Genomic DNA, 13201 nt, shown 5'->3' on the forward strand with positions numbered 1-13201 from the left:
ACAAGGTTAATCACATTCACAAATTCAAGGTTTAGTAACACCCTTAACAGTCACTGTGGGATTGAAGGACACCTTTTGAAATGTGTCTCTCTATATTATTAACTGAATGTTTCTGTGTTAGACGAATAACGCCATATTAACTGAATGTCTCTCTGTGATAGAACTAATGTTGTCACGGTTTTCGGTACGTCGGTACTTAGTCGGGACTACATCGGTATGGGACACGGCTAATAGCCGAACTTAGCCATAGTTCCATAATGATTCCATTACAAACATTGCATTGCACACGTGCTACACTATGCTAGCTAACGCTGTGCCAGGTATTAGACGTGTCCCATAAAGATTCCATTACAAAACACGTTAACGTTAGCCAAACGTTTTTTGGTTACACAATGCATTGCCAGCTATCTCAAAAACTAATGTGACAGGATAAGGTCCGTTTGATATGTTGTTAAACGTGTTATTTTACACCGTTTGAAAGAATTAACCCACCTTGAATTCTTTGAACAGGTCTGGGTGCCTGTCTTTCAGGTGCTTGGCGAGATTGGATGTGTTACCCTTGCCATAAAAAGTTGAATGTAGGCTAAGTAAGCAGAAGCACAATATTGTTTTTGTTTTAAATACTTGAGGGCTACATGCCACTGGTGTTGCACTGTCTGCACTCACTGCCATAGAGAGTTGAATGTAAGAAGTAAGCAGAAGCACATTGTTTTGTTTTAAAGTTGAAGGCTACATGCCATTTGTTCATTGGAAATGGTTGCATACTTTAATAAAGGAGATCTCACCGCTGTTTACATGCTTTTCCGATCGGCTAACACGCTAGTTATAGACCAAATCACCGTGACGTCACAATGTAAACAACATTACTTCCGCGTACCACTTGGGGAAGGCGGCAGGTTTAAATGTGCGTGTTGTCAAATAAATGCTGTCAAACCCTCTCGTTGTTTTCGGCCGACTACTTTCAATTTAAATGTTCAAACGGTTGGTAAACATGCTTGTCCAACGTATCTAGCCTTTCTTCTGTGTTTGTTTTATGTAGTGTTAGCTAGCTAATAACGTTTGTTTACAACTGTCAAACTCGCTGTTTTTTTGCAGACTCGTTACAGACAGAGCTACTGACGCCACGTTAATTTAATTTAGCTTCAAGTCTACTCTGGTCTGGTCTGGTCCAACAGGTAAATTAGCTAGTCTGGTCTCCACTAACGTTAGTGAAAGTGTTGTTATGAATGATATTAAACAACAACACAACACGAACAAACCATTTTTGTCTTCTTTGTCTGTTTTTGTCTTCAACACGTCAGTTTGTGTCGTTCACCGCCATTATAATGTGTCGACCCAGGGGTAACCGGAAGTAAATGTAAACATCCCCGCTGATTTGGTCTATAGCCTACTTAGCTCAGCTGTTACTTATCTTAGCTATCTGCCTCGTGGGAAGATGTTCATGTTCCTTACGCATAACATTCATGTATATTTGCTGGAAGGGGAGATGTCTCCCGCTACTGTTGATGTCCAGAGACACTGGGAAATGTGTGTTTGTTTATTTGTTGCGTCGCGTGTAACGTTAACATGGGAGCGGACCCTCTGCGGCCGTGAGCGACTCTGTCAAGCTGAACAAGATCAGATCAGGGCAGACAGGAAGTCCGAAACCGGACATTCGTCAAATAAAACAAATTTCAAAGTAAAAGCCCATCTTGATGAAAGTGTGCCAGGAGTCGTGCAGCGATTGGGACACACATGCTCCCATAGGCCGGTGCAAGCACCGGCCTAAAAAGTACACACATTACTTAAGTAAAAGTAAAAAAAGAGAGTGCAGGACATGCTGTAATAAAGTATCAAAGTAAAAAGTATTTCTAGCGGGTGTTCCTGTGCAAAGCTAACAAAACCTCATGTCATATTAATCTAATTATTAATCTAATTAAATAAATCTGACATTAATAATTACAGACCAATCAATATTCTCCCAGCTATTTCAAAAATCATAGAAAAATGGGTGGTTAACAATTGTTAGAACATCTCAACAGTGGCCTCACAGCTCTGCACCCAATGCAATTCGGTTTCCGTGCCCACCACTCCACAGAATCGGCCATAAGCATGTTAATTGAAAGAACCAAATGCCTCCTGGACAAGAATGGCTGTGTCGGTGCTCTGTTCCTCGATCTTAAGAGGGCCTTTGATACAGTTGACCATCATGTACTGCTGACCAAGCTGACCCATTTTAATTTCTCGGCCCAGGCACTCGATTGGATTAAATCATATCTCTCCAACAGAAAGCAGTGCGTGGTGATCAATGGAGTCGAATCACCATGCATAGACTGTCCAGTAGGGGTCCCCCAACGATCCATTCTTGGCCCGATCTTGTTTTCTTTGTATATTAATGATTTTTTTGATGCATGCAGAAATGTCTATGCACAGTGGTATGCGGACGACGCCGTGATCTTTACGGCTGCAGCAAACGCCGCGGATGCTGCACAGGCCCTCACGGCAGCGATGGTCCACGGCCAGAAATGGCTAGAAGATTCCTGTCTCCTCTTAAATAAAAAAAAACAGTCTGTATGATGTTCACAAAAAAAAAAAAAAAAAAAATGTCGCTCACTCGGGTGTGTTCCTGAACTCGCTCTAGTAAGCGAGTTCAAATATCTCGGAGTCATCTTGGACTCAACCCTCACCTTTCAGAAACACATTAAGAAAGTGACCAATTTAGTCAAATACAATCTGGCGAACTTCAGACAGATCAGAAATTTCCTGACGGACGATGCTGCCCTGATGTTCCTACACTCTATGATTTTTTTCCCACATTGACTACTGCTTAACCAGCTGGTCGTTGGCATGTAAAACAGCTCTTAAGCCAATTTAATCTCTATTTAAAGTCGAGCTGAACCCAAAAATGACTTTTCTTTTCTTTTAGTTCAAATACCTGGGTATGCAGTGCACCTATTTAATAATGTATGCAAACAAAATCACAACAATCTAATTTCTTTAGTTTTTCACACTTTTTCACATCAAAAGTTCATTTTTCAAGATTTCATTGATAACAGTAATGTACAGTTTGCTGACGTCACCTAGAACTATCAAATTTCTACCCCATTTCAACCAATCATATCACGACATGCAGCTGTCAATCAAATCTTCATTTCAGGATAATTTTCTCTTCCAAATGAAGTCGAAAATGGCGCCTAGTGCCTGTCATCTGGCAGAATTCCTATCCCATAAACTAACTACTAACTTGAAAAAGATTTTACCTGGGCATGTAACCTACCCAAAGTAAGAAGACTGGAGCACTCTTAGTCTGCACGTTCTTTTTATTTAGGGGCTGACTGACGTTTCGACAGGTAAACTGTCTTCCTCAGAGTCAAGCAGAACAATGAAAAGGGGGAGGTTTAAATACCCTCCTCCCCTGTGATGTCATTGACAGCCATTTTAAAAAATAGATAAAGGTACATAGAGAAATAAAGTCGTGACATCTGTACAATTTAAGGACATGACATGAATATGTATAAGAAAAATAGACACAAGTATTTACAGTACATAGTGGCAGTGTTTCACCAGGGGCAAATAGCCTGTAGGTAGAAAGGGGAGACATTGCACAATATTCAAACATGTCATTATTTACAAATATTGACATGTTCTGGATAGTGGCTTCCACAAAACAGATAGAAAAACAAATAATTAGAGAAAGCAGGAAAGACTTGGTTGGTCATTCACTCCTCCAGTGGCTGCTGCATTGAGGGTAAATATCCAAAAAGCTTCTCTGCATAACAACTGCTGAATCATGTTGCCACCTCTAGGGGGTGCTGCTGAATCATGTTGCCACCTCTAGGGGGTGCTGCTGAATCATGTTGCCACCTCTAGGGGTCGGCTTCACTTTTTACATTCCAATGAATTGGAGGGAGGAAACAGAGCCATGTTTTTCTGAATAGTGCCTGGCCATAGCATAGGTCATATTTGTATTGCGTATAGCGGCTTTATGTTCCCCTATTCTGATTTTTAATGCTCTTTTTGACTGTCCCACGTAAATTAACGAACACGGACATTTAAGCATGTAAATCACGTGGGTGGAGTTGCAATTAATGAAGTCTTTAATTTCGTATTTTGTGCCATTGAGGGGATGGAAGAAAAACTTAGCTTTGTGTGTGTTAGAGCAATCTAAAAAAGAGGAGCGGTCTTCATGTTTGGCTATGGCCAATTCATTGGAATGTAAAAAGTGAAGCCGCCCCCTAGAGGTGGCAACATGATTCAGCAGCACCCCCTAGAGGTGGCAACATGATTCAGCAGCACCCCCTAGAGGTGGCAACATGATTCAGCAGCACCCCCTAGAGGTGGCAACATGATTCAGCAGTTGTTATGCAGAGAAGCTTTTTGGATATTTACCCTCAATGCAGCAGCCACTGGAGGAGTGAATGACCAACTAAGTCTTTCCTGCTTTCTCTAATTATTTGTTTTTCTATCTGTTTTGTGGAAGCCACTATCCAGAACATGTCAATATTTGTAAATAATGACATGTTTGAATATTGTGCAATGTCTCCCCTTTCTACCTACAGGCTATTTGCCCCTGGTGAAACACTGCCACTATGTACTGTAAATACTTGTGTCTATTTTTCTTATACATATTCATGTCATGTCCTTAAATTGTACAGATGTCACGACTTTATTTCTCTATGTACCTTTATCTATTTTTTTAAATGGCTGTCAATGACATCACAGGGGAGGAGGGTATTTAAACCTCCCCCTTTTCATTGTTCTGCTTGACTCTGAGGAAGACAGTTTACCTGTCGAAACGTCAGTCAGCCCCTAAATAAAAAGAACGTGCAGACTAAGAGTGCTCCAGTCTTCTTACTTTGGGTAGGCTACATTGCCCGGTAAAACCTTTTTCTATATATGTTCCTCACTGTTGAGCACCAGGACTCCTCTTCTGTTCCAAGCTTGGCTGATGCGCGCTGGGTGTCTCTTTGGACTCTAACTACTAACTTGGCCAATTGTTAGAAACATGAACAAAAAACAAAAACTATAATCTCTAAGAATACAAAGAAATGTAACTGGCTCGTTAAAACGCGCATTCCAGGGATATCGTATCGTTACAGCAGCGATAATGGCGCGCGCATCCGAGAGCTTGGTTGTCAGGGGTCGCACTTCGGAGATTCCAGGCCGACGTGCTGCACTCTCCACTTGGCAACACGAAGGCAGCTGGCTGCCTGCGGGGCGCTGAGCTCCGCTCCTCCCGTCAAAAGGCTCTTCCCGAGGGGAGCGCCTGAATCCCACACTGAATCCCACTCAATTTGGAGGCGGAACACGCCAGGATTGGCCAAAGCCCAATCCAGTCCCCAGAATTGTCAAATAAAATCATCGACATGATACTATGACCCGCCTCTCAACCTGTCATCTTAGACAAACTATGTTTTCAGTCTGAAACGGACTCATTATGCACGTGACGAACAGGTTCAGTTCGACTTTAAAAAAGCCCTAAAGATCTTTGATAAAAAACCAATCATATTTGTAACATTATAAAGAAGCATGATTTCCTTAATTTTGACCATTTTAAAACCTTTAGACAGGCCTGTTTTATTTTTAAGTGTCTCCATGGTCTTGCCCCACCCCCCCGGGAGAGTTTTTTAAACGGAGGTTTGTGGAGGGCATGACCACCAGGGCGTGTCTAAGAGGAGACTGTGAGCTGGGCCACAGACGCACCGCTTTGGGGAAGAACGTCCTGTCCATTGTGGGCGGAAAGATATGGAACAGTCTCCCGGCCGCAGTTAGGGAATGCCCCACTTACCCTACTTGCCCCACTTGGACCCTTGGACTCAAAAAGCCCCTGCATGTGCTAAGATTTACTCTGCTTGTCCTTAAACTATACGCTTGCGCTCAAAACTTTATGCTCCCGCTCAAAACTTTTCTTTATGGACAGATTTCATTCACTCACATTCAAATTTGTGAGAGTGCAGGAAATCTGTCCAAGCAGAAAACTTTTGAGTGAGAGTACAGTTTGAGGACAAGCAGAGCAAATTTAAGCACACGTGGGGGCTTTATGAGTCCAAGGGCCCAAAATCTGAATGTGAAATTGATAAATCACGCTCTCAAATTGCTTGAACAACCTCTTGCATTTAGATAGGTTAGATAGTGTCCCTGACCCAGAGAGAGATCTGCAGCATGCAGTAACCTAGTGTGTAAGTGCAGCCTGTGTATTGCAGATTGTCTGCCTGCAGAAAGCTCTGAAGGCAGCGCCACTGTCTTGGAAAATACAAGCAGCGTTGACACTGACCACTCGCTCTTACCTGACCTAGTCAGGATTAAACGAGGAACTAATTGAGGGATCTCAGTCAGCACCGATACCGCATGCTAGCACGCTCAAGCTAATGTGCAAAGACACCCAGCAGCTATCCAGGGAGGAACTACAGAAGTACAAATGCTTTGTTACTTCCCATCTCTGTTGGCAGTGTGTGCATGTGTGTGCGCGTGCGTGCGTGTGTGTGTGTGTGTGTGTGTGTGTATGTGCGTGCATGCGTACCTCATCGTCTGGGATGTGTCTGTATCCGAAGCGTTGAAAAAGGTACAGCGACGCTGTGATGGAGTGGGCTGTGTGAACGTATACGGACGTTTTGTTCCCTACATCCTCCTCATAGCCCTCTATGGCCGCACCGTTCATCCTGCAGGAGAGAGTCAGAGCATCAAAATCAATCAATTTTATATTTATATAGTGCCAAATCATAACATCTCAAGGCGCTTTACAAATAGAAGGAAGAAGCCAGCACTCCAAATGTCTTTTCATATGATTTAATATCCTCAAACCTGGGCAGCAGACAACGGACATTTCAGTCAAAGACCTTCCTCAATGCTGAGGGAGGTCTTTGACTGAAACGTCTGTTGTCTCCTGCCAAGACAACAGACTTTCTGTCCTTCTCTGACCTACGGTATTTATTTGCCCTGCACCCAGTGAGTTTTGAATCGATTTTGAGTGTGCTCGCAACCTGTGTTTTTCAGCTTTACAAATAGAGCAGGTAGAAGACCAGGCTCTTTATTTCAGACCCAACAGTTGAGACAATTCTCACATGCACTGACGATTTTACTGCAAGGTCATGTGGCAATTTAAACAAGTTTGCCAACGGCAGCAAGGAAAGACCCGTTTAAACGAGGAAGAAACCTTGAGCAGACCTGGCTCTTGGTGGGCGTTCATCTGACATGAGCGATTGGGGGGAGAGAGAGAGAGAGAGAGAGACAGAGAGAGAGAGAGAGAGAGAGAGACACACAGAGAGAGAGAGAGAGACACACACAGAGAGAGAGAGAGAGAGACACACACAGAGAGAGAGAGAGAGAGAGAGAGAGAGAGAGAGAGACACACAGAGAGAGAGAGAGAGAGAGAGAGAGAGAGAGACACAGAGAGAGAGAGAGAGAGAGACTTTGAGATGTCAACACCGTGTAGGGGTAGCATAGCATGCCAAAGTCACACTCTCTTCCGGTTGCATGGGGGTAGCATGCCAAAGTCACACTCTCTTCCGGTTGCATGGGGGTAGCATGCCAAAGTCACACTCTCTTCCGGTTGCATGGGGGTAGCATGCCAAAGTCACACTCTCTTCTGGTTGCATGGGGGTAACATGCTAAAGTCACACTCTCTTCCGGTTGCATGGGGGTAGCATGCCAAAGTCACACTCTCTTCCGGTTGCATGGGGGTAGCATGCCAAAGTCACACTCTCTTCCTGTTGCATGGGGGTAGCATGCCAAAGTCACACTCTCTTCCTGTTGCATGGGGGTAGCATGCCAAAGTCACACTCTCTTCCTGTTGCATGGGGGTAACATGCCAAAGTCACCCTCTCTTCCTGTTGCATGGAGGTAGCATGCCAAAGTCACACTCTCTTCCGGTTGCATGGGGGTAGCATGCCAAAGTCACACTCTCTTCCGGTTGCATGGGGGTAGCATGCCAAAGTCACACTCTCTTCCGGTTGCATGGGGGTAGCATGCCAAAGTCACACTCTCTTCCGGTTGAATGGGGGGAACATGCCAAAGTCACGATTACATTTATTCGGCAAGTAAATTGCGGTATTTCCGTTGCTAACTGTTGCTGTCTTGACACAGCCCAAAAAGAGGCTCACCACTGTGGGTGTCTGCCTGTATGACCCCCACCCGCAGACGGGTAGGCAGAGCAGAGAGAGAAGCAGAGACAGAAGCAGCACGTCGAGGTGACAGCAAAACCGGTTTCATTCTTACGTAAATTACCACACGCATGTAAACACAATGGGCAATTATCGAGGTATGAGAGCGTGAAAAGAATGGTACCAGGAGTTTGGATCAGTAGGTAAAGCAACAGCACCCTCTCATCATGTGTTAGGTTGTGGGTTCAAATCCAGGCTTATAACAGTGACATTCACTCCCGCACGCTCACTGTACAGTACGTTTATGTATTTGGAAAAGGATCCGCTCAGCTCACATGTTCACCAAAATATGAGCTTGTTCAATGAACAGGGCTCTTTTAGAGCGTTCATGCACAACACTGAATCTCGCTGCACACAAATCTCCTATCTGTTGCTTTACTGCTACAGTATAGTAGTAGTATTGATCAGATTTAGAGCAGTGATTCCCAACCAGGGGTACGTCACATGTACCCCTAGGGGTACTTGAGCAGCTTGCAGGGGGTACTTGGAAACTGGGGATTACAATTTACTTCCAAAACTATGTTAAAAAAGTATTCCAAGTAATTTCATACGCCCATTGTTAAAATGGTACGTGCGCGCCGCAACTAGTTCCCCCCCCCCCCGCAAATGTGTCAGCTGTTACAATGTTATGCTACTGATAATTGCCACCCAAACGCGTTCAGTTCAGTGAAACATTTTGTATGGATTTACTTGTAATCATCAACACGCATGAGTGAGGGGGTACTATTGGCATGGAAAAACAGCTCAAGGGGTACATAATAGAGCCAGACCGATATATCGGTCCACCGATATTATCGGCCGATATTGGTCAATAACCAATATATCAGTATCAGCCAATATGTTGGCCGATATTGCCGATATATATAATTTTTTTAAGTTATAGACAGCATGTTGTGTATATTTGTATCCTTTTCCTTAACTCAAGTTAATATATATATGTATATATATATATATATACCGGTATATATATATATATATATATATATATATATATATATATTGTAACAGCCCAGGCTCAATATATATATATATATATTAGGGCTGTCAGTGTTAACGCGTTAATCGCGCGTTAACGCGAGCCGATCATAACGCGTTTTTTTTTAATCGCGTTAATCGCATCCCGCTATTTTGTCCCTTCGTCACACCCATACTTGTAGTCAAGCCGTTCGGTTTCCTGTCTCCTGCTTGTGCAGGAGGCATGGAAGAGAACGACAGCAATATGCTTTTAAATGGCTCGTTTTACTTCCGAAATGGCACAGTGGATAATCATGAGCCGTAGTTTGCACCTTGTGTAAAACGGAATTAAAATATCACTTAAGTACATCGAGTTTGAGGCGAGCGATCACCTAAAAGTAGCTAGCGGCCAGCTAGCAGCCAGCTAGCTAGCGCGAGACTCCTCACTCATTCTTCCTTCAGAGTCTCGGATGCGCGGGTCCTCTAACCACTGGGAGGTCGGCTCCAATCGCTTCACGCGATACACACGTTATCAATACACAGTTTCCAATACCGAGCCATTATTCACATGGAAGTGCCAAAGTTTTTAGCTCAGATACAGCCTTCTTCGGCTGTGTCATTTTGGGTTTCAACTGCTCCACAGCTCCGCCGCCGGAAATATCGGTTCTGGAGCGTTCTGGAGTGTTTACAATTATTGTGCATTTATTTTCTATTCAAGATGCATCTATTCAAGATGCATTATATATATATATATGTATATATATATATATATATATATATATATATATATATATATATATATATATATTCTCTCTCTAGCCCAAATAGATGCCGCCCTCTCGCCTAAATAGGAGCGCCATCTTACAATGGAGTCATACGCCAAAGTACTTGCCATGCATGCCACTTGCTAAATAAAGTCCCTTGTTAAACCTTACCAACCGGTCTCTCATGATTGAAATATATATATATATATATATATTGGTTCTATTTTTTTTTGTTTTTGTATTTCTAGTTATTTATAATTATTAAATTCCCAGTGACGTTTACTGTTTCATTCAATGGATGTCAATTTGGACAATAAAGTTTATTGATAAGCTGTAAAATATCCTGCCTACATTACCTCAAGTCATGTCAACTAAGTCTTTGATATTTGAGGGACCATTGCAAAAGAAATTGTGTAATATAATGTGTATATATAATATAAGAATATTGGCCAATATATTGATATTGTATTTTTTTTACTCCCTGATATCGACATCGGCCTCAAAAACCCAGTATCGGGCTGTAGTACATAAGACAAAAAAGGTTGGGAAGCACTGCTTTAGAGCGTAGTATTCTGTGCCCATCTTACCGAAACACATAATCGTGTGCGTTTATCTCCTTCCCCATGCCAGAGCCGTTGAGGATGCCACCGTTGCCCACCACCGCACAGCGCACACAGCCGTCACTATCGCCTCTGGGGAGGAGCAGTGGCTCCTTCGGCTTTGGGATCAAATCCACAGCTGCCTTCACTTCTGCAAAGCCAAGCAAAACATATAAATTAATACATAAACCCCAACCCTGGCACAAAGGCCAGCAGTACCCTGCTTTTCACCATTATGTGTCAGGCTCCACCACCGATTTAGGTGTGGTTTAGTTCCTCTTTAAATTAAAATACACTGTGCAGACACACAGTTTGAAGCCTCTAGCAACCCAGTCTCAAATATCTATTTTGAATAGGATATAGGCTATCAACATGTGATTCTAAAGTCTGAATCCAGGCTAATTCAAATGAAATGGAGCAGAGACCACTGATTTTGGGGGGCTTAGTATCACATTAACTACTACGCAATACTGCAATTTGCAGACACGCACGCACGCACACACACACACACACAGACACACACACACACACACAAACACACACACACACACACACAGACACACACACACACACACACACACAAACACACACACACACACACACACACACACACACACACACAGACACACACACACACACACAAACACACACACACACACACACACACACACACACACACACACACACACACACACACACACACACACACACACACACACACACACAGACACACACACACACACACACACACACACACACACACACACACACACACACACGCGCCCGTACCGTGGTGGCTGAACTCCATGAAACCAAAGGGGTTGTTGAAATGGGAAAGTCTGTTCCACTCGCTCATGTTGAGATTGTCTTTGTGCATGAACAGAGGCACGTTGGGGATGAAAGCCTGCTTGAAGCTGGGATCCTCACTCTTCTGCAGAGACTGGGGACAGGTCTGACAGTGGCAAAGAAAATACAGTATAATACATGAATAAACAGGCAAACGTTGAGATTAGAAAATGTGTCATCATACTAATTTTTTGGTTAAACCTGATTGTTTGAGAGAGCTCAATGCAGTGGAGAAAGAAAGGATGGGTCAATCAATCGTCACATAAATGCAGTTTGTTTCAATGACTGATTGAAGGAAGAGGCAGAGGGTGAGGGTTACAGAGGGTGAGGGTTACAGAGAGTGAGGGTTACAGAGGGTGAGGGTTACAGAGGGTGAGGGTTACAGAGGGTGAGGGTTACAGAGGGTGAGGGTTAGGCTGGTTTCACACCGGCGACCCAAGCCTTGCCTATGCCTTGCCTTTACCCACGCTTTTTAATAGGTGTCCGTTTTAGTCAACGAGGCTGTGTACACCGGACGCCTGAGCGTGAACCCTGCGTGTACCCACGCCTTGCCTGTGCCTTGCCGATTTTATCGAATAGGCGAGAGTTCTATTTTCACGCCGACAAGGCGCGTGCAGGCAGGCTTTTCTGTCAAGCCATGAAAGAAAAACGCGACAATATCCGTGGGAACTGGCAAAGTCAACTGAATTTCAAAATAAAATGGAGTTTCTACAACAGTATTGAGCAGAGAGAGAGAGCGAGAGAGAGATTGACGGGTGGCTATCACGTGGGGCTTTCTCCCTGTCGGCAAACAAATCTTCATGAGAGAGAATAGCGACCGAAGAAGCAAGATGGACAATGTTGTTGTGCCAGCACATATTCTTGCAAGATCACCTCTCTAAAATGTCCGACTATAGTCAGACCTGGTTATACATATCCAGCATCAATAGAACATTAAATATATCAGATTTATTTTACCTAGAGGCTACCCATGACAATTCTGGACAACACAAATACAGTCGGGAGAGAGGAGAGGCGCTTGTGACTCGGCTCCAGGTTCGGCGTGCAAAAGGCGTGCGGTGTGATCGCAAAAGCGTGTAACAGGTTCACGCCCAGCTCGGCGTAGGCGTGGGTTGAGGCAAGGCAAGGCGTGGGTCGTCGGTGTGAAACCAGCCTTACAGAGGCAGAGGGTTACAGAGGGTGAGGGTTACAGAGGGTGAGGGTTACAGAGGCAGAGGGTTACAGAGGCAGAGGGTGACGGCCGGGACACACATCTTGCGTCTGCTGTGCATCTGCGTGGCGTTACCTGTTGATTTTTATTTCGCCGCCCATGTTAACAGGTTACAGCAGCCACACCACCGGCATGAGACGCGCATCTCACGCGCGTCATCTAGAGAATAGAAGCGATCGGTCTAGTCAGTCACAGCTAGTATAGCTAGCGACTAAGTAATTGCGCATGCGCGTTGCTGCAGGAAATTAATTCATTATTTTATAGTATTGCGCTAAACTATTAACCATAGTTGTGTCCTGGAAGCTTTTTGCTGGCACCACATAGCCTATATAGTCCCATATTTATGATATTTCATGTGACATAAAATGCGTTGAAATGTAGTTTTCGTGTAGACCAGATTTCAACTCAGTTACACAATAAAATGGACAAATGCCAATTCACACACTATCAATATTGTCTCTATTCCAAGCTACAACAAATGTTTTAACAATATAATGAACCAAATTGTGTTTTTTTACACGTTGACGTTTGAAAAGGGTGAAATTAGGTCTTAGACCAGGGGTGGGCAACTATTTTTCATGGGGGGCCACATGAGAAACCCAGATTGTTGCCGGGGGCCGAACAAATATTGTCATGCCATAACCCACGGATGGGCAACTTTGATGATAGAGAGGGCCACAAAAAAATGTC

General features: G+C 43.8%; 1 protein-coding gene across 1 annotated transcript in view; it reads right to left on the reverse strand.

Moving 5' to 3' along the window:
- The window catches only part of LOC310789531 (uncharacterized protein), a gene marked incomplete at both ends in the record, with an annotated part of 80031 nt that overhangs the window by 51268 nt on the left and 15562 nt on the right, over positions 1-13201 (reverse strand). Inside the window, 3 exons of the mRNA XM_083651167.1 lie at positions 6500-6638; positions 10444-10606; positions 11245-11407. Coding sequence (XP_083507293.1) covers positions 6500-6638; positions 10444-10606; positions 11245-11407 — 465 coding nt within the window. The remainder of the gene's footprint in view (positions 1-6499; positions 6639-10443; positions 10607-11244; positions 11408-13201) is intronic.

Source organism: Poromitra crassiceps (assembly GCF_964638095.1).
Source record: "Poromitra crassiceps genome assembly, chromosome: 14".
In the NCBI taxonomy this organism is placed as follows: domain Eukaryota; kingdom Metazoa; phylum Chordata; class Actinopteri; order Beryciformes; family Melamphaidae; genus Poromitra; species Poromitra crassiceps.